At 44.2% G+C, this 27,766-nt stretch overlaps 1 protein-coding gene across 1 annotated transcript in view; it reads right to left on the bottom strand.

Moving 5' to 3' along the window:
- Window positions 1-27,766, bottom strand: part of SERINC4 (serine incorporator 4) — a 293,672-nt gene that overhangs the window by 48,388 nt on the left and 217,518 nt on the right. Inside the window, exons 9-10 of the mRNA XM_086958994.1 lie at window positions 21,689-21,734; window positions 20,113-20,263 (exon numbers count right to left, since the gene is read on the bottom strand). Coding sequence (XP_086815120.1) covers window positions 20,113-20,263; window positions 21,689-21,734 — 197 coding nt within the window. The remainder of the gene's footprint in view (window positions 1-20,112; window positions 20,264-21,688; window positions 21,735-27,766) is intronic.

The following is a 27,766-nucleotide window of genomic DNA, read 5'->3' as shown; positions in this document are numbered from 1 at the left end:
GTATGCATCTGTCTTAGTGTGTGACTGTCAGGCTATTCCAACTGATGTAAGGGTTTTTGTTACTCCTCCCACTCTGTTGACTAAGTAGTTTCTAGTTGTCGCTATATGTGAATAGCTATTCTTGTGTACACTTGTACCGCCTTTTTTTTTTAGTCTTCATGCTTACTCATCTATAAAAAAGGCCCATGGTTTCTGTACTCCTTGGACTACCTCCTACAGTGGCAAGAGGGTACTGTATTGATGTAGTCTCCCTCGAGAGGTTAATAAATCTATTTTCTTTGATATTACAGCTTCGATGGCAATCTCTATTCTGTTAGTCTAAGGACTTAAGGACAAAGAAGGGCGAACCCCTGCACCAGTGGGCCCCTGAAAAGGCTCACGCCGACACTATGGCCCCTTGAGATGGAGTTCTTGGACCTCTTCCCCGAGTAGCTATTTGGTGTTATGGGGAGTGTCTGTGTTTGTGAGGTGGAATGGTGAGAGGCGTAGAAATGAGCTCCAGACAATAACTATGTTGGTTAATATCCAACACCCACTGGTCAGTGGTGATGTTCTGCCAAGCGGAAAAAGAACCATTGGAGGTGCCCCCAACAGGGCTAGTGTGATCGGGGGGAAGGAGAGCAAAGTCAGGGCAAAGTGGTGGTGGTAGCTCCTTTTAGAGAGCCTCATTTACCTCTGCCTTTTGAGTTTTGCCTCTGTAGGACACGCTAAAGTAGCATCTGGGAGAGGACTGCTGGGCCTGTGGATACTGGTAAGACGTGGAGGTCTCGGGGTAGGTGCTCTTTGAGACTTATCAGTAGGAGCAGTTGCCTGGAGGGCACCCATTACTTTCGCCATCTCCGTATCTTTCTTTGTTTTTTCCAGCATCTAGTCAACCTACAGCCCAAACAGATGTTTATCATCGCACAGCACGTTCAGCACATTTTGCTGGCCTTCTGGCTTATAGCTGGAGATACGGAGCAAGGCATGCCTGTGCAGGACTCTGCATTTAACCCCCTAGCAGAAGTGTCTGCGGTATTCAATGCACAGCTGATGGTGGTGTTGGAGATCTACTTTCCCACAGAGACAATCTCATAGACCCTTTCCGGTACTCCTCTAGGAGATGTTGGAGGGGCTCCTCCATCTCATCCCAGTGAGCGCGGTCATATCTGGGGAGCAGCCCAATGGAATTGGCGAACTGCCAACAGTTGGCCGATTGTAAAGCTACCCTCTTACCCACAGCATCTATATTTTTAAGTTCTTTATCTTGTGGAGGGGCATCACCAGTAGTTTGTGAGCTAGCCCTCCTATGGCCAGTAGTGACAAGCAGGGGGTTGGGCCGGAGCTGACCAAGAATGTAAAGGGGGTCTGTAGGGGAGGAACTGTGTTCCTTTGCCACCCTGTGGGGGATGACCCTGGCGCTGACGGGGTCATGAAAATGTCAGGGGTGTGATCATGAGGCGGCGCTGGATAGAGTGGTGGGTGGAGGACAGGGTCTCGAAAAGGAAGTCCTTCTCCAAAGGATCAGTGTGGAGATCCACCTTGTGGAAGGAGGCAGATCTACCAATGAGTTCACAGTAAGACCTGAAGTCAATAGGAGGGGAGGGACAGGCAGGGTACAGGTCAGGATCTGTGTGTCCCCTGGTGGGTGAGCATCAGAGAAGTTCCAGTGATTGTCCTGCGGAGGAGTGTTGAAGGTATCCCATCACCCAAGCCCCCCATGTCTGAGTGAGATGACCTGTGAAATGTATATGGAAGGGGGCCACCTAAATCAGTGAGTGAGGAAGATGAGCTGTGTGAGGTGGCGCTAAGGTGAGTTGCCCACTTTCTTGCACTGCTTGGGTGGAGGTGGAATGTGCAAGGCTTCCTCAAAAGACAGCTGATGTTTGGATGGCTAGGCAGCAGGTCATGGAGGGCAGGTGAGAATCCGTCTCCTGTGGGGATGTATTATCAAGTGTTTCTGTGGGGCGTTGATCTTGGAGTTTATGGCGAATCGGCTCTACGGCACCCGAGCCAATAGCAGTCTTGGTGGTCGGCACCGATGGCGATTTTGATGCCATAGGTGACGGCTCCGATGGTCAGGTAAGTTCCGAGGTGGGTGTAGGCAGCTCCAAAACAGGTGGCCTTGAAGTTTTATTCAGCGCCAAGCCAGAGGTAGTCAATACTTTCAAAGGTGATGCTCAGTGGTGGTGGTCAGGGCTAACCATTGCCCGAAGACAGTGGTGGACCGGTGGCATGTCTCTGGTGCTCCAGAGTAGCTGGATGACCCTTGCGAGTGGTGTCAAGGGGGTGGGAATACCATACTCACAGCTGGCTGTAATGATGAAAGATCCTCGATTTCCAGATAAGAGCTGGAGCTTTTGCCAGGGTAAAAAGCTTCCCCGTCTAAGGACAGTGGTTGTGGGTGGTGTTCCCGATCGATGCCCTCAGGGCCAAAGAGGTCTGGGGTGTCACCTCTACTCCTATGTGACATCTTGAGATGCCGAGCCTGACGGTCGCTGATGGTCTTCATGGAGCGGAAGGAGCTGCAGGTGTTGCAGGCAACCACGTTGTGCTTGGGAGACAGGCACAAATTACAGATCTGATAGAGGTCGGTCCAAGGGGATTTCACTTGGCAGCGAGGTCAGTAGGGAAATGGAGTCTGTTTCATCACCGTGAAGGCATGGTGGAGGGATGTTGTCAATAGACAGAAGACCCACAAGGAGCGGAACTTGAAATCAAAGTCGCTCAGTCAAACGCGAGGCATCAACCCGAGACGAAGTGAAAAGAGGAACATGATTGAGAAACAGATGTATGACGTTACAACGCATGCTTTTACCACACATGCCTTTACAACGCGGTTTTTACAATGCATGCCTTTACAACGCATAGTGCTTTGGGGCGCTGGATAGTGAATAGTTTAATTTACTATTCCAAGTCCAGTCCCCATGGATAGTAGGAAAGGTGTTGGATAGTAAATTAAACCTATTCCCTATCCTAGAGCGCCCCCCAGCGCAATGCGTTGTAATGGTTTGCGTTGTAAAAGTTGCATCGTAAAGGCACTGCGTGGTAAAAGTTGCGTTGTAAAGGTTGTTTACCTTGAGAAACATTGCCGATGGGACAAAGGAACCGTGTAGACCGAACAAAGCACAGCGACAATGTCAAACCGTAGCACTCAAGCACACATCCAAACTCGATGACACAAAGAAAACAATCTAACAATGGGGTCAGTGACCATGCACATTATCAGCAAGAGGAGAGGTCAAAGTACCTCATGACTCGAAAGACTTCTTTGAACAAAAAAGCTTGCACACATCTGTGATCAAACCTAGATGGCAGGAGAATGCACAGCATGTGTATCTACTTCCACACATGCCTCAAACAAGTAGATCCTAAAATGTGAGCAATGGAAAGATAAAGGTTAGCTATTCAAATGGATGGTAAAGAAGCTATGCTTTAGGGAAGTGACAAACACAAGAAGAGAAAAGCAAGTTACAGAATAAAAACCAAGCAAATAAGAATGGCAATAATGTCAAACAATGGTAAGCTATAGGCAGGCTCTAAACCCACTGAAAGCTTTTGGTGTGGTCTGCAATAAGCTTTCTACTAAAAGTTGTCTGGTGGGCAGGGGCATAACGTAGGGGATCCCATTCAGCTCAAGGCCCAGGAATATCTGTGAGATATTGGAGACTCAGGTGCCCCTCTTCCCATTCTGCAGGAGGCGGGGCCATCATTTGAGATACGCCACTGCTGGTAGATGAGACCTGAAAAGGGAGCTGAAAAAAAGCCGGCCAAAGGGAAGAGTGAAACACTGGACAATGAATAAACCAGGTGCATGCAAGGATACAGCTATACACTTATAAGGAAGTACAAGAAAGAGGGAAACTGGTTATAGAATAATACAATAGAGATGTGCCCGCCACGAAATTAACATTAGAGGACACCCAGATGTACCACTGTGGATGACCAGAACGGATGAGTACAGATTTGCTACATTTTAAGAGAACTGAAAGTTAAGAGGTTCCATAGAATAACCACATCCTGGATCTCTGAGCAGTTATCTGCGAAAAACTCTTCAACTGTTCAGTACCACAATTAATGGATCGTTGTAGTACTGATGTAAAACACTCAAAAGTCACACATCTGAACTATGTTGTATGATACCAATGCATACACCTTGTACTCTAAACAGTTCTTAATCGTGTTTTGTGTAACTGGTGAGAAAGACCTGTACCGTGATAGAATGTTTGCCTTTTTATTGCAGTATTATACTCCTACTTGTATTTTGTACATTCCTGTAACCTACACTCAGTTCACTTTAATGCACAGATTGCTACCTCATATATTTTGGTTGCTCACTAATGTCACTTTTTTGATTTTTGAGTCATGTAACCTATTGCTTGCATTTGTATTCTGTTCTTATATTTTATCAGTATTATACTTCCACTTGTATTCTGCACTACTCTGCACAATTCTGCAACCTGCACCCATTTTTCACTTTTCTCACCTGTAATGCACCGACTGCTACCTCATATATTTTGGTTGCTCACTAGTGTCACTTTTGCTCCCTAGGGTCATTTTTGATCCATGTAACTGGTTGTTTGCATTTGTATCCTGTATTCAGCACATTTATGCAACCTGCACCCATTTCACTTTTCTCTCCTGTAATGCACCGATTGCTACCTCTTATATTCTGGTTGCTCACTAGTGTCACTTTTGCCCACTAGTGCCATTTTTGATCCATGTAACCTGTTGTGTTTGCATTTGCATCCGGCTCCTGCGTATCATTATTGTTCACCCTCCCGCACTACCTATACCGCCATACCAATATGGATCCCATCGGCAAGCACACATATAAAATCAACTACCCACCCGTGCTCACCAAAAAAGCCGCTAAACGCTTTAAACACGACTTCCTTAGGTTCCACCCAGAAACCCCCTTTGCCGACACCTACTTCTCATCAGTCAATGGACCCTTGAACACCGATATCATCTTCCACACCACACGCAGAGCTCAATGGAAAAAAGCGTTCCTCACCCTTCTCACCGTCTCCACCACCAGGAAATCCGCCCATGGCCTAACACTCTCCATCACACCATCCCAACTCTTCCCAGGCAGAACCACCATCACTATTTACAATAACGGGATTGTCCTAATTCAATCGTCAGACAGGAACTTGGAACTACTTGACAACCTGTTCCCCACTTTCAAAGAGCACCTATCGAATCCTCGGACTTACACTCATATCACCCCCGGTCCTATCACCCCTGACTTCACAGCACCCACCCACAACCCTCCTAACCCAGTTCAGCACCAGAACGACACTCACCTCATCTTTACACCCAGCACCATAGTCAATTACCCACCTGCTGCAGCTACCCCTCACCCCTCAATCACAGACATAGATCTCTCCCCCTCATACACCACCCGCTCCCCCATCCCCCTACCAACCCTCGTACCTCCGCTCATCTTCCCATATCCCCCCCACACTTTGCACTCCCGTCCCGTCCTTCACACCAATCTTCTCAGAACACCCCTCCTCCCCCAACTGCACCCCACACAACATGACTCTCTCTCCGCCTATCTCCCCCCCACACTTAGCACTCCCGTCACGCCTAGCCTTCACCCCTCCTTCAACCTCTCGCCCCCCACTCTCACTCCCCACTATCCCACCTCCACCCCCACAACCCCCAGCCTCCACACCGCCCCCATTTACCCTTCCCCTCTTGGCACTGATGCCCTGCCCAATAACGCCAACACCAACCCTAACACCAATCCTCTCTCTAACACTTCCAACCCCTTCACCAGCTCCACCTCTCCACCCCGATTCCCCCCCTTCTCCAGCAACCTATACGCCTGTTCACCGCCAGTACCCTTCCCCAACTTCGCGCCCAACACCATGCTGGACATGATTATGTCCACCCTCCTCCAAATGAAAGAATAACTATACTCCATCAAAGAGCTGCTCATCACACACCCCACACACCCCAGACACCCCCCTCCCACCACCACCTTTACACCTAATAGCACTTCCCCTTCACCTCCTACTCGCCTTACCACACATCACTCCCACACTGGACCTCTATCCCCTCTCGCAATACCACCAATCGCAATACCAATTGCAATCGCAATACCACCAATCGCAATACTCCCTTTACACCTAACAACACTTCCTCCTCACCTCCTACTCGCCTTATCACACAACACTCCCCACACTGGACCTCTATCCCCTCTCGCAATACCACCAATCGCCCCAGACGCACTACCAATACGATCTCAGACCATGACATACACACCCTTCTCCACTCTTACGTCCCAGCTCCCCAAAATCGCCTAGCCACCAACCTTCTGTCCATCCCAACGATTATCTCTTACCCCCTCAGGCACCACACGCATAACAACAGAGGCTCCGTCCCCAACAACCTCACAAATGTACCCCTCACTATAGAACCTTCCTCCAGCCTTTGCACCCCTAGACTCAAATGCATACTTCTCAATTGCAGATCGGCCCAAAGACATTCCGCGGGGGTCGCCGATCTCATCATTTCTCTGGAACCGGATCTAGCCATTCTGACTGAAACATGGTTGTCTGATTCTTCTACACCTATCATGGATATCCTAGTCCCCCCGAACTACTGTATCATTAGACTTGACAGGACTAAAAAGTCAGGCGGTGGAATTGCCTGTATTTACAGAAGCAACCTCTCAGTTATTAAAGCGTCCGCCCCCTCTCTTACTTCCTGTGAATACCTCTGCCTTGATGTCATCAGCGAAAGCAAACCGGTATGCTCACTACACATCATATACTACCCACCTGGAGACAAGCTCTCCTTCTCCCAACAACTCATGGACACAATCTCAACCAACTCAGGACGGCAAAACACCCAAATTTTCCTTGGCGACTACAATCTCCATTGGAATGACAGCAGTGACACAGTGGTAAATAGCCTCAAAAACTTCCTCAACGCCCTTGATCTCACCCAAATATGCAATAGCCGGACCCATGAGAAAGGTTCTATCCTCGACCTTATCATCTCCAAAGAGGACGCTATTCAACTTGAATCAATCCAACCTTGTGACTGGTCAGATCATCATATTGTCTCCTTCCTTATCAATGAAAAAATTAAATGTAACCCAGTTCAACCCTCTAAGCCCAAAGTTTGGAAAAGAGTCATGAAGAAACTCAACCCAAACTCCTTACCGCCTAACAGCTGCAATCTCCTACTTCCCCCTTCCGGCGCTACAGACGTTCAACTCCTGACTGACCACTATCTCAATGCTATGACCACAATAATCAATGAGGCGGCACCCATGCAACTGAAAAGAGTTTCGTCCAAGATCTCCAACCCATGGTATGACGGGAGCCTCAATGAAGATAGACGGGCCATGCGAATGGCAGAGCGCACCTGGAGATCAGCCCCCTCTGCACTGCACCTAAAAACCCTGAAGAAACAGAGAAACGCCTACTTCAGGAAAATAAAACGCTCAAAAAGCGATTTCTTCAGCCTCCAGCTCGCCCAAGCAAAAAACCGCCCAAGAAAACTGTTTGAGCTAATCAGAACACAATCCAAAGAACAACCCAGACACTCAGCACCATGGGCGTTACACCTTCCTGTGAAGACTTCTCTGCTTTCTTTAACCAAAAAACCGACAACATAAGAAGCGATCTCCTCAATGACGCAATCCTTTACTCCAACCCCCAACACACAGCAGTGTCTGAACCAAAGAACAATGCTACATGGTCATCCTTTGGCACCTACTCCGAAGAAGAAATTGGCAGATTGCTCAGCACTCTGAAACCATCCAATCACCTCACTGACCCCCTTCCTGCTAACGCTGTAAAAGACTTTACCCCTTTGCTCCTCCCACTCTGGACTAAGATTATCAATAGCTCTCTTCAACAAGGATCCATCCCTAACGCCCTCAAAGTCGGACAAGTCACACCGATACTAAAAAAAACAACAGCAGACCCCACTGATCTAAACAATTACCGTCCTATTACAAATATTCCCACTCTCGCTAAACTGTTGGAAAAATGCGTACAGCTCCAACTGACTAAACACATAGATAAGTTTGATCTCCTCAACCCTCATCAATCAGGCTTCCGAGCAGGGCACAGTACCGAAACTGCTATGACTCACATAGTTGACGACGCCCTCCAAATCCTAGACCAAAACGATACCTGCCTCCTCATCCTTCTTGATCTCTCCTCAGCATTGGACACAGTCAACCGCATCGCTGCTGCGGCGATTTTTGCGCTGTGCGGCTATTTTCTAATTACCGCGTTACATGACGAGCTCAGCTCGTCATCAGCACACGCCACCCGTGGGTGATGACGAGCTGAGTTCGTCATCAGCATCGAAGGGGTTAAACATGAGAACCTACTCGAACTATTAAACACAAGAATAGGCATATCTGGGACTGTTCTCAAGTGGTTCACCTCCTTTCTACACAATCGGTCTCAGAGATTCAAAAGCAACAACCTGATGTCCTCTCCGGTACCTGTATCGCTAGGCGTCCCTCAAGGATCCTCCCTCTCCCCAACACTGTTCAACCTAGTTATGGAACCTCTCACTACTTTGCTACAAGCATCCAATGTTCACTTTCACATGTATGCCGACGACACCCAACTTTATCTCAAAATACAATCTCCCAAGGACATCATGCTTCTGAACTCCACGATCAGAAACACCCAATCCTGGCTTGCCGAGAATCACCTCAAACTCAATGTGCTGAAGACTGAGTTCCTCCTGATCTCACCTCCCGCAAAAATCTCTACCGCTCAAACATGGCTTAAGCACCTAACGGCTCTAAATGTACAACCTACCATCGTAGACTCATCAAAATCTTTAGGCATAACACTTGACGCCAATCTCAACATGCAGCAGCACATCAGCAAGGCAACCAAAGGAGCGAACTTCCAAATCAATACCTTGAAAAAACTTAAACCATTCCTTCCAGCCAAAGACTTCCAAACTGCAGTACAATCTATAGTCATCCCGCACATTGAATACGGTAGCACCGCCCTCTGCGGCCTCCCCCTAACTACAACGGCACCCCTAAGAGCGTCCCTTAACGCTGCAGCGAGACTCATCACTGGCTCAAAAAAACACTCGCATATTTCTCCTGACTTTAAATCCCTGAACTGGCTACCTTTTGAAACCAGAATACATCTGAAAATCGCCTGCATGACACACAAGGCTGTACACATGAACTCACCCGCCTACCTCACTTAAAAGCTGACAATTTCTGGTGGCTCTTGAACTACTAGAAGCACAAACAATCTTCTGCTGAAGCCTCGAGGATTTCGGAAGGAAAAAACCTATAAACGCTCCTTCTCAGGAATGGCGCCCAGGATCTGGAACTCACTCCCTCCTGAAACCAGGCTCATCTCCTCCAACAAACTTTTTAAGAAAGAAGTAAAAGCGATCCTCATGGCTAAATACACATGATCTATTATTCTGTATTTCTCAAGAATCCGCTCTGTACTACCTGCCTGACCCCTTGGACTATTTGTATTATTTGCATTACCGACTTATTTGATTGTATACGTTCCCTCTTTGTATATTTTTATATTGTTAACGCACCTGTCTGACTTTGCATACTGTACCTACACCACCTCAACTATTCCTACTCTTGTACTACTGATGCACCTGTGTGACTATACACCCTGTACTCACCTACCTCAACTATGCCTACCTTTATGCTATCTCCAAAAGCATTTAAGCACGCTTAAACAAGTATATGCTCCTTCTTTTTGTACTTGTATATTATTGGCGCACCTGTTTGACTATGCACCTTGTACCTACACTACCTCAACTTTGACCTACCTCTTGTATTTTGACCTACCTATGTAACTATGCACCTTGTACCTAACTACCTCAACTATTACATTCTATTATTCTATCACCCCCTTGTCCTTGTAAAGCGCTCTGATATCTGCAAAGATCTTGTTCGCGCTATATAAAACTTTCAAATAATAATAATAATACCGTAATCATATATATATCTATATATATATATATATATCTATATCTATCTATCTCTCTCTCTCTATATATATATATATATATATATATATTCACTGAAAAAACCATAGTTTATAGACCATATATAGTTAGGAATTAGCATTTACAAAACCTTGAAAATTCACTGAAAAAACCATAGGTTATAGACCATATATAGTTAGGAATTCGCATTTACAAAACCTTATTTTACTCACACAAAACCATTGAAATTCCATATATAGTTAGTTGCACTAACTATATATCGCACACCCGCAATCCACTGCTGATGATGTCACATATTACATCATTCATGACATGGTCAGTGACATCACTGATGACATCACTGATGACATCTCAAATGACATCACTGATGACATCTCAAATGACATCACTGATGACATCACTGATGACATCTCATTTGACATTACTGATCACATCACTGATGATATCATTCATGTGATAATACGATGAACCTCTTCAGACTCTAATATAACCTTAGATACAATCAGTGTAAATAGACACTCACAGACTGTCACTCATCCATGGAGTTACTCACACACCTAGTCAGTCATGCAAAGAATCAATCACACCTCCATTTCCTCAACTATACAGTTATACAAACTTTACTTATTCAAACATATACTAACACATATTTACTCTCTTATACAATCCCTGATACAAGTTCACAATGATCCATACAGCCACTCACACATTCACTGGCTCTTATGCACAGTTATTTATATATGTCAACTCTCACATGTACTGTGTTTTACATATGTACTTACTTTGACATGTAGCACTGAGATATCCATTCACTCACCAATACACTCATGCACACAGTCAACCGCCCATACAGCTGTTTCCACATGCACTTTTGAAACCATACATCTAGTGAATCAACTGCTCACACATCTATGCACAGAGTCATACACCTCCCAGCCACCCACACACACACTCAGTCTCCCATACAAATACTTGGGCAACCAATCAATAACCCATATAGTTACTCATATAGCTACTTATCAACACATGCAACAGTTTACAGAACAACAGACATAATGATGCACAAATTAAGACAGTTTAGTCACTAACCCATGCACTCAGTGAGACACATTTAATCACTCACTCATACACTCAGTCATGCACCTACTAAATCCTTCATCCAGACACTTATACATCCACTCATTCTTCAATATGTAAGACATATTTTAACTTTACAGAAACATACAGTCACTGGATGTTGTCATCAGTGATGTCATCAGTGATGTCATTTGAGATGTCATCAGTGATGTCATCAGTGATGTCACTGACCATGTCATGAATGATGTAATATGTGACATCATCAGCAGTGGATTGCGGGTGCGCGATATATAGTTAGTGCAACTAACTATATATGGAATTTCAATGGTTTTGTGTGAGTAAAATAAGGTTTTGTAAATGCGAATTCCTAACTATATATGGTCTATAACCTATGGTTTTTTCAGTGAATTTTCAAGGTTTTGTAAATGCTAATTCCTAACTATATATGGTCTATAACCTATGGTTTTTTCAGTGAATTTTCAAGGTTTTGTAAATGCTAATTCCTAACTATATATGGTCTATAACCTATGGTTTTTTCAGTGAATATATATATATACATACATATATAAACATATATCATCTGTATATCTATATAAATACAAACATAAATGCATGCATACACATACTTATATGCATACAGATGCATGTTATTTACATGAAAGTTGAAAAAACACTAATAAAAGCAAAGCTAAAAAGCCACCTCATTACAAACAGAATGGCTTAACTTAAACGAGGGCGAGATCTATTGCATTTTCAATGCTTGTTTACTTTGGTTCCATCAAGAAGGCATTCAGATGTGTCACACATTTGCCATGAATTCTGAATGTTAGCACTCTAGTTGCACATTAGATCACTGTAGTAAAGCTACTGCTCACCAGGGACGTCTGCTGCTGGTATTCAAAGTGCATGTTTCAGTCTGCATGTCAGAATTTTTTTAATGAAATAGAAGAGGATTTGAGAAGTCACTCAAAATGATCCCTAATTTTTCTTTCTGAAGCACTAATCATACTTTCTATGGCAAAATGAACCCCCTCATGTTGTTCCTTTTTAAATTGAGTGTTTTCAGACTTACCACTTCATTCCAATCAAGATGGCTTCTGGTGTGCCATACTTTTGTCATAAGTAAGACTGTTAGCGCTCTAGTTGTTCTTTAGAACACTCTGGGACATTCTGTCATTGGGCTATACTTGGGGTACATCTGGGTGATATTTGGGCTACATTTAGGCTCTTTTGTCTCTGGTGGCCATCTTGGGAGACTGTATGTCAGAATTTTTTAATGAAATTGAAGAGGGTTTGAGAGGTCACTCAAAATGTGCCCTAATTTTTCTTTCTGCAGCACTAATCATAATTCATTTGGCAAAATATACCCCCTCATTTTGTTCCTTTTTAAATTAAATGTTTTAAGAGTTACCACTTTATTCCAATCAAGATGGCTTCAGGTGTGCCATACCTTTGTAATAAGTAGGACTGTTAGCGCTCTAGTTGTTCTTTAGAACACTCTGGGACATTCTGTCATTGGGCTATACTTGGGCTACATCTGGGTGATATTTGGGCTACATTTGGGCTCTTTTGTCTCTGGGGGCCATTTTGGGAGACTGCATGTCAAAATTTTTTCATGAAATAGAAGAGGATTTGAAAAGTCACTCAAAATGTGCCCTAATTTTTCTTTCTGCAGCACTAATAATACCTTCTATTGCATAATATACCCCCTCATTTTGTTCCTTTTTAAATTAAATGTTTTAAGAGTTACCACTTTATTCCCATCACGATGTCTCCAGGTGTGCTATACCTTTGTAATAAGTAGGACTGTTAGCGCTCTAGTTGTTCTTTAGAACACTCTGGGACATTCTGTCATTGGGCTATACTTGGGCTACATCTGGGTGATATTTGGGCTACATTTGGGCTCTTTTGTCTCTGGTGGCCATTTTGGGAGACTGCGTGTCAGAATGTTTTAATGAAATAGAAAAGGATTTGAGAAGTCACTCAAAATGTGCCCTAATTTTTCATTCTGCAGCACTAATCATACTTTCTATGGCAAAATATACCCCCTCATGTTGTTTCTTTTTACATTAAATGTTTTAAGAGTTACCACTTTATTCCAATCAAGATGGCTTCAGGTGTGCCATACCTTTGTAATAAGTAGATCTGTTAGCGCTCTAGTTGTTCTTTAGAACACTCTGGGACATTCTGTCATTGGGCTATACTTGGGCTACATCTGGGTGATATTTGGGCTACATTTGGGCTCTTTTGTCTCTGGTGGCCATTTTGGGAGACTGCATGTCAGAATGTTTTAATGAAATAGAAAAGGATTTGAGAAGTCACTCAAAATGTGCCCTAATTTTTCATTCTGCAGCACTAATCATACTTTCTATGGCAAAATATACCCCCTCATGTTGTTTCTTTTTAAATTAAATGTTTTAAGAGTTACCACTTTATTCCAATCAAGATGGCTTCAGGTGTGCCATACCTTTGTAATAAGTAGGACTGTTAGCGCTCAAGTTGTTCTTTAGAACACTCTAGGAGGCTGCAGTAGAACACAAAGGAATCAACTGACAGTCTCTGTCCTTGTTGGATGTACATGTTTTACTGAGAATGTCAGACTTCATTTTCACATGACTGAGAAAGATAATGTGAATTTACAGAAAATATGCTTTCAGTTTAGCTTATAGATCCCCTTCCAAACCACTGTGGGAAAACCATGAGATATTAGTTTTCTTTCAAACAATATTCATGATATCACAGCAGAAGGTTTTTTCACATGGTAAAATCACCTTAGAACCCACCACAATTCCTAAAACGAGTATGGTACCATCAACAAATGATTTATAATGTAACTAAAGTCCTAAAACCCTCTATTAACTACAATGCTTTTTAATGAGGTGCTATCATGTATATTGGTCCCAAGATGGCTGCCAACACTTCTTGGATGAAGTGCTGACAGCCAATCAGATCAGATGTGTGGTTAGGCTCCGCCCAGATATATATCTTTTTTGAACCTAAATTAGTCAAAATCCACTGGAGCACATATATTGAGACCTAGCAAAGGCACATCAGGCTAACAGTCCCTACAATTTTGCCAAGTTTCGTGCAAATCCATTCAGCCGTTCGAGCTAAAAGTGAGGCCAACCGCCCTATGGAAATTAAAATGGTAAAAACGCGTTTTGGGACCCCCCTTTTTTCTCGGCCCCCCCTTGATGAAACCCCCCCAAATTGTCAGGGGCTGCTCAGAAACAAAATGTTCCATTTTCCTGAAAATTTCAGCCAATTCCGTCCACAAACGCCAAAGTTATTAGACATAGAATTTTCAAAAATCCCATAGAATTTTCAAAAATCCCATAGAGAAAAAATCCTAACTATATATACCTACTGGCGACCGCCAGTAGGTAATATATATATATATATATATATATATATATATATATATATATATATATATATATATATATATATATATATATATATATATATATATATCTGCTGCTATACCAGTGTAATCTAATCTGTACCCATTGTAAATGTGAAGCGATCTGATACCCATGGGTCACGTTCGCGCTATATAAATAAATAAACAAACAACTAAATGTTAAGATTGTCCTGTAGAAGGTGGGGGGAACCATCTCAAGTACCACCGCACTCTGCATCGACAAAACTTCATTTTAATATTATTTATTGTATTACATTTTAATTTATGTGTGTAAAACAATGTGTTATAACTTTCTCTAATACAATTTATGAGATGAAAAACAAAACTTCCCTTATGCATTATCTTTTTTAAATGAATTGGAGAAGGTGAACAGACATTGTGTATTAAAGACTTTGTATGTTTTTTAAACTGTGATTAATATTTGATATATGTTGGATATACCTGATTTTTTTTAAACAATATTATTAGTAAACAAAAACTTTTTTGTATTTTACAGAAACAGTCAGTTAGTTATTGATAAGAATTTGGTGTATTTTTATATGATTTTAGTGCATATCCAATTAGCTGAAATGAATTAATGGGGTTCTGTGGTAATTAATACGAATGAAAGAGAATTCGGTTTCGGTTCAGTATTATACTACCCTGTCCCTCTCTGCAGTGAAGGGTGACTCTCCTTGGTTTGAGAGCGAAGTGGAGATAACCAGTATTAACACAGGGACCATACTGCATCAACTTTATACTAGTCCAAAAAGCTGGTTTTAACATTTATTGTTACAGATAAGAAATGGTGCAAACAGATTTTTCTCCAGTCTGTAGTACTTGAATAGTTTTGCACTAGGGTACACATTTTGTAACTGAAATACTGTTTTGATAGAGCAAAAGCCTGATTAATTAGGACCCTTACAAGAGCTTTTGGCATTGGCAATGCGTTTTTGCAATGTTGTACCCCAGTGTGGAGCTGTTCAGCGTGGCTAAAAGTTAGTGGTGTGAAGTGTCCTAGAGTGGAGTGGGGGGAGTAGCATGCCATAGACTGGATTTGTTGGAGTAGAGGTTCCTAGAGTGGAGTAGGGGGAGTAGAGTGTTGTAGAGTTGAGTGGAGGGGAGGGGAGTAGAGTTCAGTGGTTCAGTGGCAGAGAGTGTCATAGAGTGCAGTGTCGTGGAGTGGAGTGGCATAGAATGGAGTGGATTGAGGTAGTGGGGTGGATTGAAATGCAGTAGATTGGGGTGGATAGGATTGGAGTACAGTGGGTTGGATTGAGTGGAGTGGAGTGAAGTGGATTGGAGTGGGTGGATTGGATGAGGAAGATTGGGTTGGAGTGGGGTGAATTGAAATGGGGGATGGATTGGAGTGTGGTGGATTAGACTGGTTTGGGGTGGATGGATAGGATTGGATTGGGGTGGCTTGGATTAGAATAGGGTAGTTTGGAGGGGGGTGAATTAGAGTGGAGTGGAAGGGGTGGATTGGACTGGACTTGGGATAGCGGCCTGGACTGGAGTGGATTAGAGTGGGTTGGATTGGAGTGGGGTGGATTGGATAGGAGTGTGGTGGGCTGAAGGGATGGAACGGAGCGGACTGAACTGAGATGTGGTAGATTGGACTGGGTGGAGTGGGGTGGATTAAAGTAGAGTGGGTTAGATTGGACTGCAGTGGTGTGGGGTTGATTGGAGTGGGGTGGGGTGGAAAGGATGGGTTGGCTTAGACTGGAGTGGACTGGATTGGGGTGGGGTGGATTGGAGTGGCATGAGCCGGGCTGGGCTGGACTAAAGTTAGGTGGATTGGAGTGGGGTGGGCTGGAGTTGGAAGGAATGGAGTGGGGTAAATTGGATTGGCGTGGAGTTGGGGTGGGTAGACTGCAGTGGAGTAGATTGGACTGCAATGATTTAGATTGGGGTGGGGTGGTTTGGAGTTGGGGGTAGGGTGGATTGGAGTGGGATAGTGGGGGTTGGAGTGGGGTAGATTGAATTTGGCTGGATTGGGATGGATTGGATTTGAGTGGGGTGGATTGGATTGGATTGGATTTGAGTGAGGTGGAAAATTCTGGTGAGGTGAGGTGGATGGATTAGGTGAGGTGGATTAGGATGGAATGTGGTGGATTGGAGTGGTAATGGTTGTTTTGGATTGAAGTGAGGGTGATTGGAGTGGGGCAGATTGTTCTGGGTTGAGCTGATTAGAGTGAGGCATATTATTTTGGATTGAAGTAGGGCAGTTTGGAGTGGGGCAAATTGTTTTGGTTTGGATTGTTCTGGATTGAGCTGATTAGAGTGGGGCATATTATTTTGGATTGAAGTAGGGCAGTTTGGAGTGGGGCAAATTGTTTTGGTTTGGAGTGGAGCAGACTATAGTGGACAGATTGTTTTGGATTGGAGTGATGCAGACTATTTTGGATTGGAATGGGGCAGACTGGAGTAGGGCAGACTGTTTTGGATTGAAGTGGGGCAGTCGGGAGTGGTGCGGATGGAGTGGGGCAGATTGTTTTGGATTGGGTTGGGGCAGACTGCAGTGGTGCAGATTGGAGTGGGGCACATTGTTTTTGATTGGAAGGGGACATTTTGGAGAGGGGCAGATTGTTTTTGATTGGATTGACGTGGTGAAGATTGGCTTGGGGTAGATTGCTTTGGATTAGAGTGGGGCAGTTCGGAGTGCGTCGATTGCTTTGGGTTGGAGTGGGGCAGATTGTTTTGAATAGCAGTGGGCCCGATTGTTTTGGATTGGAGTGGAGCAGATTGTGGTGTGGCAGGTTGGTGTGGGCAGATTGTTTTGGATTGGAGCTGAGTGGATTGGAAAGGGAATAGGGTGGATTAGATTGGGGTGAGACAGATTGGATTGGAGTGGGGTGATTGGGTTGGGGCGGATTGTTGCGGACTGGAGTGGATTAGGGTGAGCTGGATTGGATTAGAGTAAAGTGGGGCAAACTGGAGTGGGACAGATTGCAGTGATGCAGATTGGAGTGGGGCAAAATGGAGTAGGGAAGATTATTTTGGATTGGAGGGTGCAGATTGTTTTGGATTAGAATTGGGCAGATTGGAGTGGGTTAGACTGTTTTGAATTAGAGTGGGGCAAACTGTAGTGGGGCATATTGTTTTAGATTCAAGTGGGACAGATTAGTTTGGATTGAAGTGGGGCAGAATGGTTTGATTTGGAGTGGGGCAGATTTGAGTGTGGAAGGTAAGAGTGGGGCAGATTGTTTTTTATTGAAGTGGGGTGATTTGGAGTGGGGAGATTGATTAGAGTTGGAAAGATTGGAGTGGGATGGGTTGGAAGGATTGGAGTGTGGTGGATTGGAGTGGATTGGATAAGGATGAGTGGTATGGATTGGAGTCGGGTGGATTGCAGTGGTCTGCGGTCGATCGGATTGAGTGGGGCAGATTGGTATGGGGAGGAGGGCTGGATTAGCATGGATTGAGGTGGGGTGGATTGGGGTGCACTGCACGATTATGTGATAAAGCATCATTTCACAAATTACACATAAGAAAAAAGCAATGTCTCTGCAATAAAATAAGCCTCATCTTTTGAAAACAGCACCCACGAGCAACAAAAAAAGCATGCGTGCATAGTGAGAAAAGATTTGGCAATATAATTGGAAATGTAAAAGAAACATAAATCTTTGCAATTTTGTTTATTCTGCTGTGCATGTTTTTGCCAGTCACACACCTTCTGTTTGCAGTGCACTAAAAGTTAAAAAGAACAAAATAGTACCTCAATCACCTCAGGAGCAGCAGACGGGCACTGATTAAGTTGAATCAATCAGTGGTTTGTGCTCCACAGAGAGGAATGGAAAAGATGTTAGGCCTGCCTTGAGGAATTACGAGGCTGTAAAGAAGAGTGCCAAGCAAGCCATTTTATGTATATAACAGTGTCATATGTAACAGTGTCTCGCAAGTGAGACACTTGCGCATGGTCTCCCAGGCTCAACCCTAAGAATTAAGCAGACTGGTTTACCACTGCTTGTGTTGCTTTGGTAATAAGAAACAAGATACATTTATTTTGCCTCAGATTTTCAGTCAGTTTTAAGTGGAAAAATTGTCTTTCTTATATTCTTTCTCATGAAAATACAACAGAGAAAAAAACCGTTTTTTTAACATGAAAAATCTTCATCTAATATAAACTAAGATAAACCGTCTACTCCATTCCCTAATGTGCAAGCAGTAAAACAGTACAAAACGGCACTCCTTCCATTTTCACACCCTTCTAAAGTGTAGATCTCCAGACCTATAGACCACAGTATGGCCTTTAAGAATGCATCTAATTCATGTGGGTTTCGACCGCAGGATTATTGCAGGAAACGTATACTTTCTCTCTATTTACCAATGCCTTCTTTCATCCCGGAGCCAAATTAAGGGAACATTACTTAACGTGATGCAACTGTTGTGGTGCGTTAATCTGAAGGGAGAGAGCTAAGGTATCGCACTTCTCTCTTTCCTAGCACTACTGCACTTTGGCTGCCATGGGCCACGCTCACAACCTTGCACCAAAGTGCAAGGGTGTGTATGTTGTGTCTAGCATAGGTTTTTTAGTGGGATGCTACCTTTCCAGTATAAAATAATAGGCTTAGACATAATTTATTACTTTTCCATGTTTGGAAAAGTTTGGAAAAAATACAACTATTCTCCAAATGTATGCCTGCTAACGCCCATCTACCACCCATCGGATTCCCTTCCACCACCCCCCACCCCCGATGCAAGCACTGCAAATCACTCATTTATGTTACTTTAGGACGCTGGACAGTAAATCCCAATACCGTTTGCAATGTGTAGCATCACTTTTTTGATGCAACCAAGTGCAAAGTATTAGTAAATTTGGGTCATAGTCTCCGGCTCCAAACTGCACAGCCTTTCAGCCTTCTAAGGCGAATAAAAGTAGACCTAATGCTGACTTTAAGCAAACTAAGTGGCAGATTAATTAACAATGGATGCAAAGCACTGCAGTTACCAAAGTTGTTGTCCTTTGTTACGTCAAATGGAGAGAGAAGAACAGAGCCACATCTACTATCATATGCGCTGTTTCTCTCTCCATCCTACACTGCCAACCTTTAGGCTGCCTTGAGCCACCCACACTCACTCTTTCACTATAGTGCAAGGGTGTGTGCGTGGTGTCTGGTGCATGGTTTGTACAGGAAGGGCACCCCTCCAACACACAATAGTATGCTTAGATATAGTTAATACGTTGTCTAACTGTGTTTCTATGCTGAACATTACAGAACACATACAAAGTTTTAGGAAAACACGTTCCTCACATGTTATGCCTGCCTAATGAAGTTTAATTTTTCCATACAAATCCCTAGCTACCTTTTTAATATATAGGTATTTACATTAAAAAAAAACTTGGGTGGTTGTATGAGAACGCCCATGTAGCATAAATGGTATGCCCCCACGTCACAAGGTAGCACTTGGTTCTACTTTGTCTTACTTTATGGCTACTTTCCAGCACAAAACAAGGTTGCATTGGAAAATAAACATTGAGGCAACAATCTGAACTGGTCTGTGTTGCTTTTGTGATGCAAACCCAGTGCAAAGTGTTAGTACATCTGGGCCTATGTTTACACAAGAACTACCATGCCCAATTAATCTGGCCCTAATGCGAAAAGGGACACTGATTCTCATTCTCACATTGGTGCGTCTTAAGTGCTTGCATTGATGCTCACCCAAACCAGTTTGTGAGAGTCATCATGACGTAGAGTGAGGCAAGGACGAAGATGAAGTGGAAGAAGGAGTAGCTGTAGATGACCCGCTCCTGCTCATTGTGAATCACCCGCTGGCCTCCATGGTGGTCCGCACCTTCTTCACAGCCCTTATCTGCGCCAAGAGATAACCACATTCACAGTCATAACAAGTCTCATCCTCAGCCACCACCATCCGATTCTACAGTACCAACCTCTGTCAGTATCATACAAGAGGTGACTGTAGTGACCTTCTATGGTAACCCATCTCTTGGCCCTGAAGTTGCAAAGCCTGGATAAGTTGTAAGTGACATCTAGCATCTGTGGAAGATCTTAGAGACAAGGAGCATCCTTACATTGTTTGGCAGCACAGCGATGCAGTACAGATAGTACATGGTCTTTCTGAGGTGTGTCTTAACCCCTTTCCTGTGGGGGTAATTTCCCCACGGTGGGGGGGGGGGCGTGGTGAGCACGGCACCACGGTACTCGTGATGAGACAGCTCGTCATGAGTCACAGTGGAGCTGTGCTCATGACGAGCTGGACTCTTCATGACCCCGCCCACTGATTAATTCGCCCGCACAGGCAGGGAATTAACCACGCGTGGGCAGAGCGGCGCCGTTATGACGAGACCAGCTCGTCATGAGCACAGCTCCACTGTGACTCATGACGAGCTGGTATCGTCATGAGCACCGATGAGGTTAAAAGTATCTTCTGGAAGATATGCATTCCTCATACTGGAGTGGGAGAGGGTTACACAGTTTCTTTTAAAAGTGCTTTGTTATAAACTCACTGCACTTCATATGAAACAATACACTAACATATATAGATATACATACATATCCTTCACAATTTTGAGAAGATTCACAAAGTGTAATACTTTCCTTGAGAGTGCATGCGTAAAACGAAAAGAGAAGTGCATCTCGACGATTGTCCATACGAACTCTGGGTACTTTATGGGCATGGAACACTATATAGGTGACTTTTTGTTCACCAGTAGGGACATTCTCCAATGCACTCATGCAAGTTTGCACTTAGATAAACATAGATACGCTTTCTAGGGGTGTGTCAAATGTGTGTAATTTGCTTTTGCGAAATTATTGGACATTTCAGAAAAATTAAGTCAAATTATGTGAAATGCAAATTTGACATTTAGCGCAACATTTTAACATGATATGCATGCTTGCTTTCAGTTTGGTGAGATGATTTTTTTTTGCGCAAAAAAGCATTAAACAAACAGAGGTGACATGAACAACAGCTGTGTTCTGTTTGTTCGCATTGTTCGTGCGCTACATGCAGCCATAGGATTTATACCAGAACAGGCTTGAATTACACCTTGTGGCACAATGGATTAATGTTGGGAAGTTTGCATAACAAGTGTCGTATAAAATGCTGGAAATTATGCATGATAAAACTAGCATGTTGAAAACTTCATCCGGAATTAGTGTCATCACAGAGCTCGGCAGTTTCTTTAGAAGCTTCATAAAGGCCCTACCATGTGTAACTGACAAATTCAATAGTATGTGGCTGAAAACGCAGTTCAATATTTAGCACAATACTCACCCACGCCATCCTCTTCTTCAGGGCAACAGAAGCAGCAGGAAGCTTTCTGCGAATAACGTACAGAAATGTAATTGTAAGCATACTTTTTTTTATCTGTTGAGAAAACTCACCACCTCTCAAAGCATATGTACACTTTTCAGAACGAACAATACAACCCAACTCAAATTAAAATTTAGTGAAATGTCAGAAGAGATAATTCAAAGAAAAGCCAAATGAAATAAGGTGTGCATGGCCCTCAAAGATAAAGGATAGGGGCATATTTACAAGGGAATAGCACCGCTAAAACATCACTTTTAGCAACGTACTTGTGGTGCTTTGCCCATCTCCAGATTTATAAAGCAGCCTTAAGCCACAAAAAGTGTATTAACGCCAGCTTGTAATTCCGGCCCCTTTACATGCATCACTTAGGGTTATAGGGGCGTGCAATGGATGTTGCTGTCGGCGTTCCACCACAACACCCATTACTTTTCGACGCTGCCCCAGATTTACAAGAATGTTTAAATCTGAGGCAGCGCCAAAAATTAACACTATCCAAGAGAAGGCGTTAGAATGGTACAACAAATAGAAATACTTTTATTTCTCCTTATTTTTGCTTTTCATATGTGTGTTGCATTCTGCCGTTAATGATTGTTTATGTGCAGGAAGGTATCCCTCCCTGCACATAAGCCATCATTAAATAATGACGATTTACTACTGCTATGTGTATTGCAGAATGCAGCACACATAGAAGTAACAAATCGTCATTAATAACTGTTTATGTGCAGGAAGCGACATCTTTCTGCACATAAACAATAATTCCCTGACAAGCAGACCCCGTTGTACTATGGTGCGAGGGTGCCTGTGTTGGTGATCTGCAGCTAATGTTTGCGCCGGTGCTAGGCATGACACAGGTGTGTGCTGTAATGTTGTAAATATGGCGCATTACTGCATTTTGGAAATGTTGGAGCACAGAGCTACCAAATTTGGCATAGCTCCGCGCCCCGACATTTGATTGTAAATATGCCCCGTAGTACTTTTAGACATTTTTAGTCATTTTGAACCAGCGCATGCGCAGTAATCTAGAGAGAGGGGACCAAAACATTGAGTCAGCTTCATAACAATCTGAGTGCTTTCACCCTGAAAAGAGCAGAAAAAGGGAGGGAGTAGGCTGGGAATATGGAGAATCCTTAGGGGCACAGGCAAAGAATGACATGCTCTTCTTCGCACTACAGTTCTTCCTCATCACAGTTCTTACAGCATAGGGGCAAGTCCCAACAAGGAGACAAAAAGTAGCATTCTTATTTTAAATCAACAGAATTTCCCCATCTTCTCTCATTTATTCACATGAACACAAAAGGCATCTAAACTATCTCCAGGTAATCCAAAGCAAAGCATTATGGAGAAAGAAAGCTAGGGTGATTAGCAGAAGGGAGCAAGACTGGGACAAGGCTGTCCTGGAGTTGTAGTAATGATGATTACTAGCAAGTAATCAGAATACTCCCACCTCACTCAGCTTGTTCATAAGGATGTACCAAGTACCTTCTAAAAGATACCTCTACTAGCACATTTCTCACCTTGTGATTCCAAATTTGTGAATCAACCCAGAGACAGGCTTGAATCTGTACAATTCTTAGCTATTGCTCCTACACTCTTGCAAGTGGCATTCTCAAAAGTTTCTACATTGTCCAGGTATGTCTACTCCAATAAATACAGGGTTGAAGCTTCACATGTCTCAAGCAGATGTCAGTCATGGACCCACACAACATCTGCCTTTGGTGTCTCAGCATCAAACAGGACTCCAATTGCAGCAATACATACTTCCTACTGCTTCCAAAGGCCATCAGGGAATGGGAAGCCAAACTTTACATCGTCAAAAACTAAAGTGAGGGTGGTCCTTCTATAAGTCGCAAAGTCATTTCTGATCTCATTCCCGTTCACACTCTTTAGGCAAGTCGGGATGAAGTTGAAAGTTAAGTCCAAAAGTAAACATAAAAAGTCCAAATGAAAACTTAATCTTACCCGCACTCATTTAGAGGTGTGCAAAAAGTGCGTACTTTGATTCTACATAACAATGCAAAATTTCAGTAAAATTATGTAATTATGTGTAATCACTTTAAATGTAAATAAGGCATATTATGCTAAAAATAACACAAAAAACAAAAAAGTACTTGGAATGATGGCTGCTCACACTCCGGTAATTCTCGTTGCTTCTGCGCTATAATTTTGCTATGAACGCCGTGTAATTATGCGGCAAAGCCTAATGTCCCAATTTTTGGAATTGTGCGTAACAAGCTTGAAATGAAATTTTGCAAATTATGCCAGTGTAATTGAAATGTCGCTGTCCAACTCCTGATCCAGAAAGAAACCTCACACTACCTCAATGGGTCATCCGTGGCTTAGAAAATCCAATTGACTCCACAAAAGACTGTAGTCTTCAAGAAGGCCATGCTGCAAGTTTCCAAAATTGTTCTAGATGCACAAGTTACTACTTGTGTAACGATATATCTGTAAGAGACATTAGTTAGTGATAGATTCCTTACCTTAGAATATCCCCAGGCGTCAGACTGGATCCGGAATTTTTTTGCGTAGCAGTACCCTTACGCGTCGGTAGGCGTCGTCTGCGGCTCCGCGTCCGTCGTCGGCGTCGTGGGCACCGTGATGACGTCGTCGGAGTACTTAGACGCCACCTCCGCGTGCTGACGTCAGTTCTTAGACACAGCTTTTACGCGCCAGAAACGCAGAGCTATGCTAAAAACCAACACTGGTGCCTTGAAACTAGGGCCCTGAAAGGGGATGACCTTAACCCTAGATATCGGTTCGCAGATCGGGGAGGATGGGTGGGTCGGTAAGGAGTCTATCAGTAACTAATGTCTCTTACAGATATATCGTTACACAAGTAGTAACTTGTGCATCTGAAAGAGACACGTTAGTGATAGATTCCTTACCTTAGAATAGATACCCCAGCAATACCAACCCCGGTGGTGGGTCTGCAAACCAATAATCACACCAGAAAGTCCTGGAGGACGGAAAGGCCAAAGAAGCCATCCCTCCGGACTTGGCTGTCCAGGCAATATTGTCTTGCAAACGTGTGCAGTGAGGCCCACGTAGCTGACTGGCAAATGTCCTGCAAGGGCACTCCTCAGCCCAAGGCAGTAGTAGTAGCCGTGGCTCGAGTGGAATGAGCCCTCTGCCCAACAGGGGGTTCCTTCTTAGCCAAGGAGTAGCACGCCTGAATACACAATATGATCCACCGCGAGATGGTCCGTTTGTGCACCGTTTTTCCCTTCTTAGCGCCCACGTACCAACAAAGAGTTGGTCATCCACCTGGAACTGGCGTGTGCGATCCAGATAGAAAGAGAGCGCACGTTTTGGGTCCAGACGGTGGAGCTTCTCTTCCTCTCTTGAGGGATGCGGAGGCGGAAAGAAGGTGGGCAAGGTGATGGATTGCCCGATGTGGAAGGCTGTGACTACCTTGGGCAGGAAAGAGGGCCTTGTCCGCAATACAACCTTGTCCGGATGGACCAAAAGGAAAGGAGGTTTACAGGATAGAGCCTGGAGCTCACTCACTCTCCTGGCAGAGGTGATGGCTACCAGGAAGGCAGTCTTCATAGTAAGAAGGCGGAGAGGACAGTTGTGAAGTGGCTCGAAGGGAGCGCACGTCAAAAAAGTAAGAACCAAGTTCAAGTCCCACTGAGTCATCACAAAGGGAACAGGAGGGAACGTATGTGTGATGCCCTTCAAGAATAGATTAATAATAGGGGACTTGAACAAAGAAGGTTGATCAGGCAGCCTCAAAAAGGCTGAAAGAGCAGAAAGGTAGCCCTTGATAGTGCTCAGAGCAGAGCCCTGCTGGGCAAGAGATAGAAGGAAGAGAAGAACCTCAGAAAGAGGGGCAGAAAGAGGATCCGCAGCCTTTGCTGTGCACCATGCCACAAATCTGTTCCACCTGCAGGCGTATACCGACTTTGTAGAGGGACGCCTGGCTGCCAGAATGATGTTACAGACTTCAGGAGGCAAGTCAAATGGCCTCAACTGTCGCCGCTCAATCTCCAAGCATGGAGGTGGAGACTGGACAGGTTCGGGTGGAGGACCGTCCCCTGCTGCTGCGACAGAAGGTCCTCCTGAAGAGGCAGACGAACCGGGGGATCGACTGACATACTGAGTAGCTCGGGATACCAGTACCTTCGTGCCCAGTCTGGGGCCACAAGGATGACTTGTGCCCGGTCGCGCCTGATCTTCTTCAGCACTCTGGGCAGAAGTGGTATAGGCTGAAAGGCATACAACAGACTGCAACTCCACTCGCGACGAAAAGCGTATCCGAGCGAGTGCCGCCTTGGAAATTTCAACGCGCAGAACTGATGACATTGCGTGTTCTCTTCGGTGGCGAATAGATCTAACCAAGGCTCTCCCCACTGCAGAAAGAGACCTTGCGCCACGTCCGAGTTCAGACGCCATTCGTGATCCATCATGCACCGATGGCTGAGTTCATTCGCCCTGGCGTTCAGAGAACCTGCCAGGTGTTGAACCACCAGGGTCACGCCCTGATGTTCCAGCCATTGCCAGAGGCGCAGAGCCTCCTGGCAGAGGGTCCACAACCCAACCCCGCCCTGTTTGTTGCAGTACCACATGGCAGTGGTAGAAACAGCTAAGAGGTCTTTTGGTTTCCAGAATTAAGTGGGCGCACTTCCTGAGTAACCGCAGAGTACAGTTCTTAATATGTGATAAGTTAAGGCAATGAGGCGAGCGGTAGTACCTCTAAACCGCTCAAAAAGTGGACCAGAAGGCTGATCAACTTGAACTATAGAAAAACAGCTATGCCCCTGCACTTAAACATTTTTGTGGTGACGGGTAGTGGCTGTGATATTAGTATCTTATAATTGACAAATATTGTTTTAAACAAATCCAAACATGTAGTTAATCTCCGAGAATAAGTTAATAATTCTGGGTATGGATAATATCAGTAGAAACACAGTTCGTTCTTAGTGTGGACACTTCTGTTTATTGTTCCAATTCTTTAGCCAACATGTGTTTCATCGCAGGGAACAAGCTGCGAATCTTCAGGGCTGAATTAGGAAAACTTTGGGGACTATAAAAAATCCGTACAGATCTCTAGTCGTCTGTCGATTAAAACTAGGTAATTTATGAGGAATACGGCCGGTACACGGCTCTGTTCGGTGTCCTCGTAGGAAATATTTACGATCGATGATCAGTCAGAAGGAAACGCCCAGTCGGGCGTAGCGCGGAAACTTGGATCGAATGTCCAAATCGTTAAAGGGGTATCTTATTAACGTACAACGTTTTTCTCCTCCCGGTATACTCTTCTCACGGAGATTAATAAGATACCCCTTTAACGATTTGGACATTCGATCCAAGTTTCCGCGCTACGCCCGGACTGGGCGTTTCTTTCTGAATGATCATCGATCGTAAATATTTCCTACGAGGACACGCAACAGAGCCGTGTACCGGCCGTATTCCTCAATAATTACCTAGTTTTAATCGACAGACGACTAGAGATCTGTACAGATTTTTTCTAGTCCCCAAAGTTTTCCTAATTCAGCCCTGAAGATTCGCAGCTTGTTCCCTGCGATGAAACACGTGTTGGCTAAAGAATTGGAACAATAAACAGAAGTGTCCACACTAAGAACGAACTGTGTTTCTACTGATGTTATCCATACCCAGAATTATGAACTTATTCTCGGAGATTAACTACATGTTTGGATTTGTTTAAAACAATATTTGTCAATTATAAGATACTAATATCAAAGCCACTACCCGTCATCACAAAAATGTTTAAGTGCAGGGCCACATGGCAGTGGTGTTGTCCGTGAACACCTGCACTACACTCCCCCGGACAGAGGGGAGGAATGCCTTTAGTGCCGGACGAATCGCCCGCAGCTCCAAAAGGTTGATATGGAGGTGGGACTCCGCCCGAGACCAGAGGCCTCTGTTCTCCGCCTCTCCCATGTCCTCCCCAGCCCAGGAGGGACGCGTCCATCACAACTACGTGCTCCGGTTGGGGAAGGGAGAGGGATCTGCCGCTGACCCAATCTCGGTCCGTGAGCCACCACTGCAGCTGTCTCGCAGTGCCCGCCGAGATCA

Source organism: Lissotriton vulgaris, chromosome 2_1, assembly GCF_964263255.1.
Source record: "Lissotriton vulgaris chromosome 2_1, aLisVul1.2, whole genome shotgun sequence".
Lineage (NCBI taxonomy): Eukaryota > Metazoa > Chordata > Amphibia > Caudata > Salamandridae > Lissotriton > Lissotriton vulgaris.
This window is presented reverse-complemented; position numbering and strand designations above follow the sequence as displayed.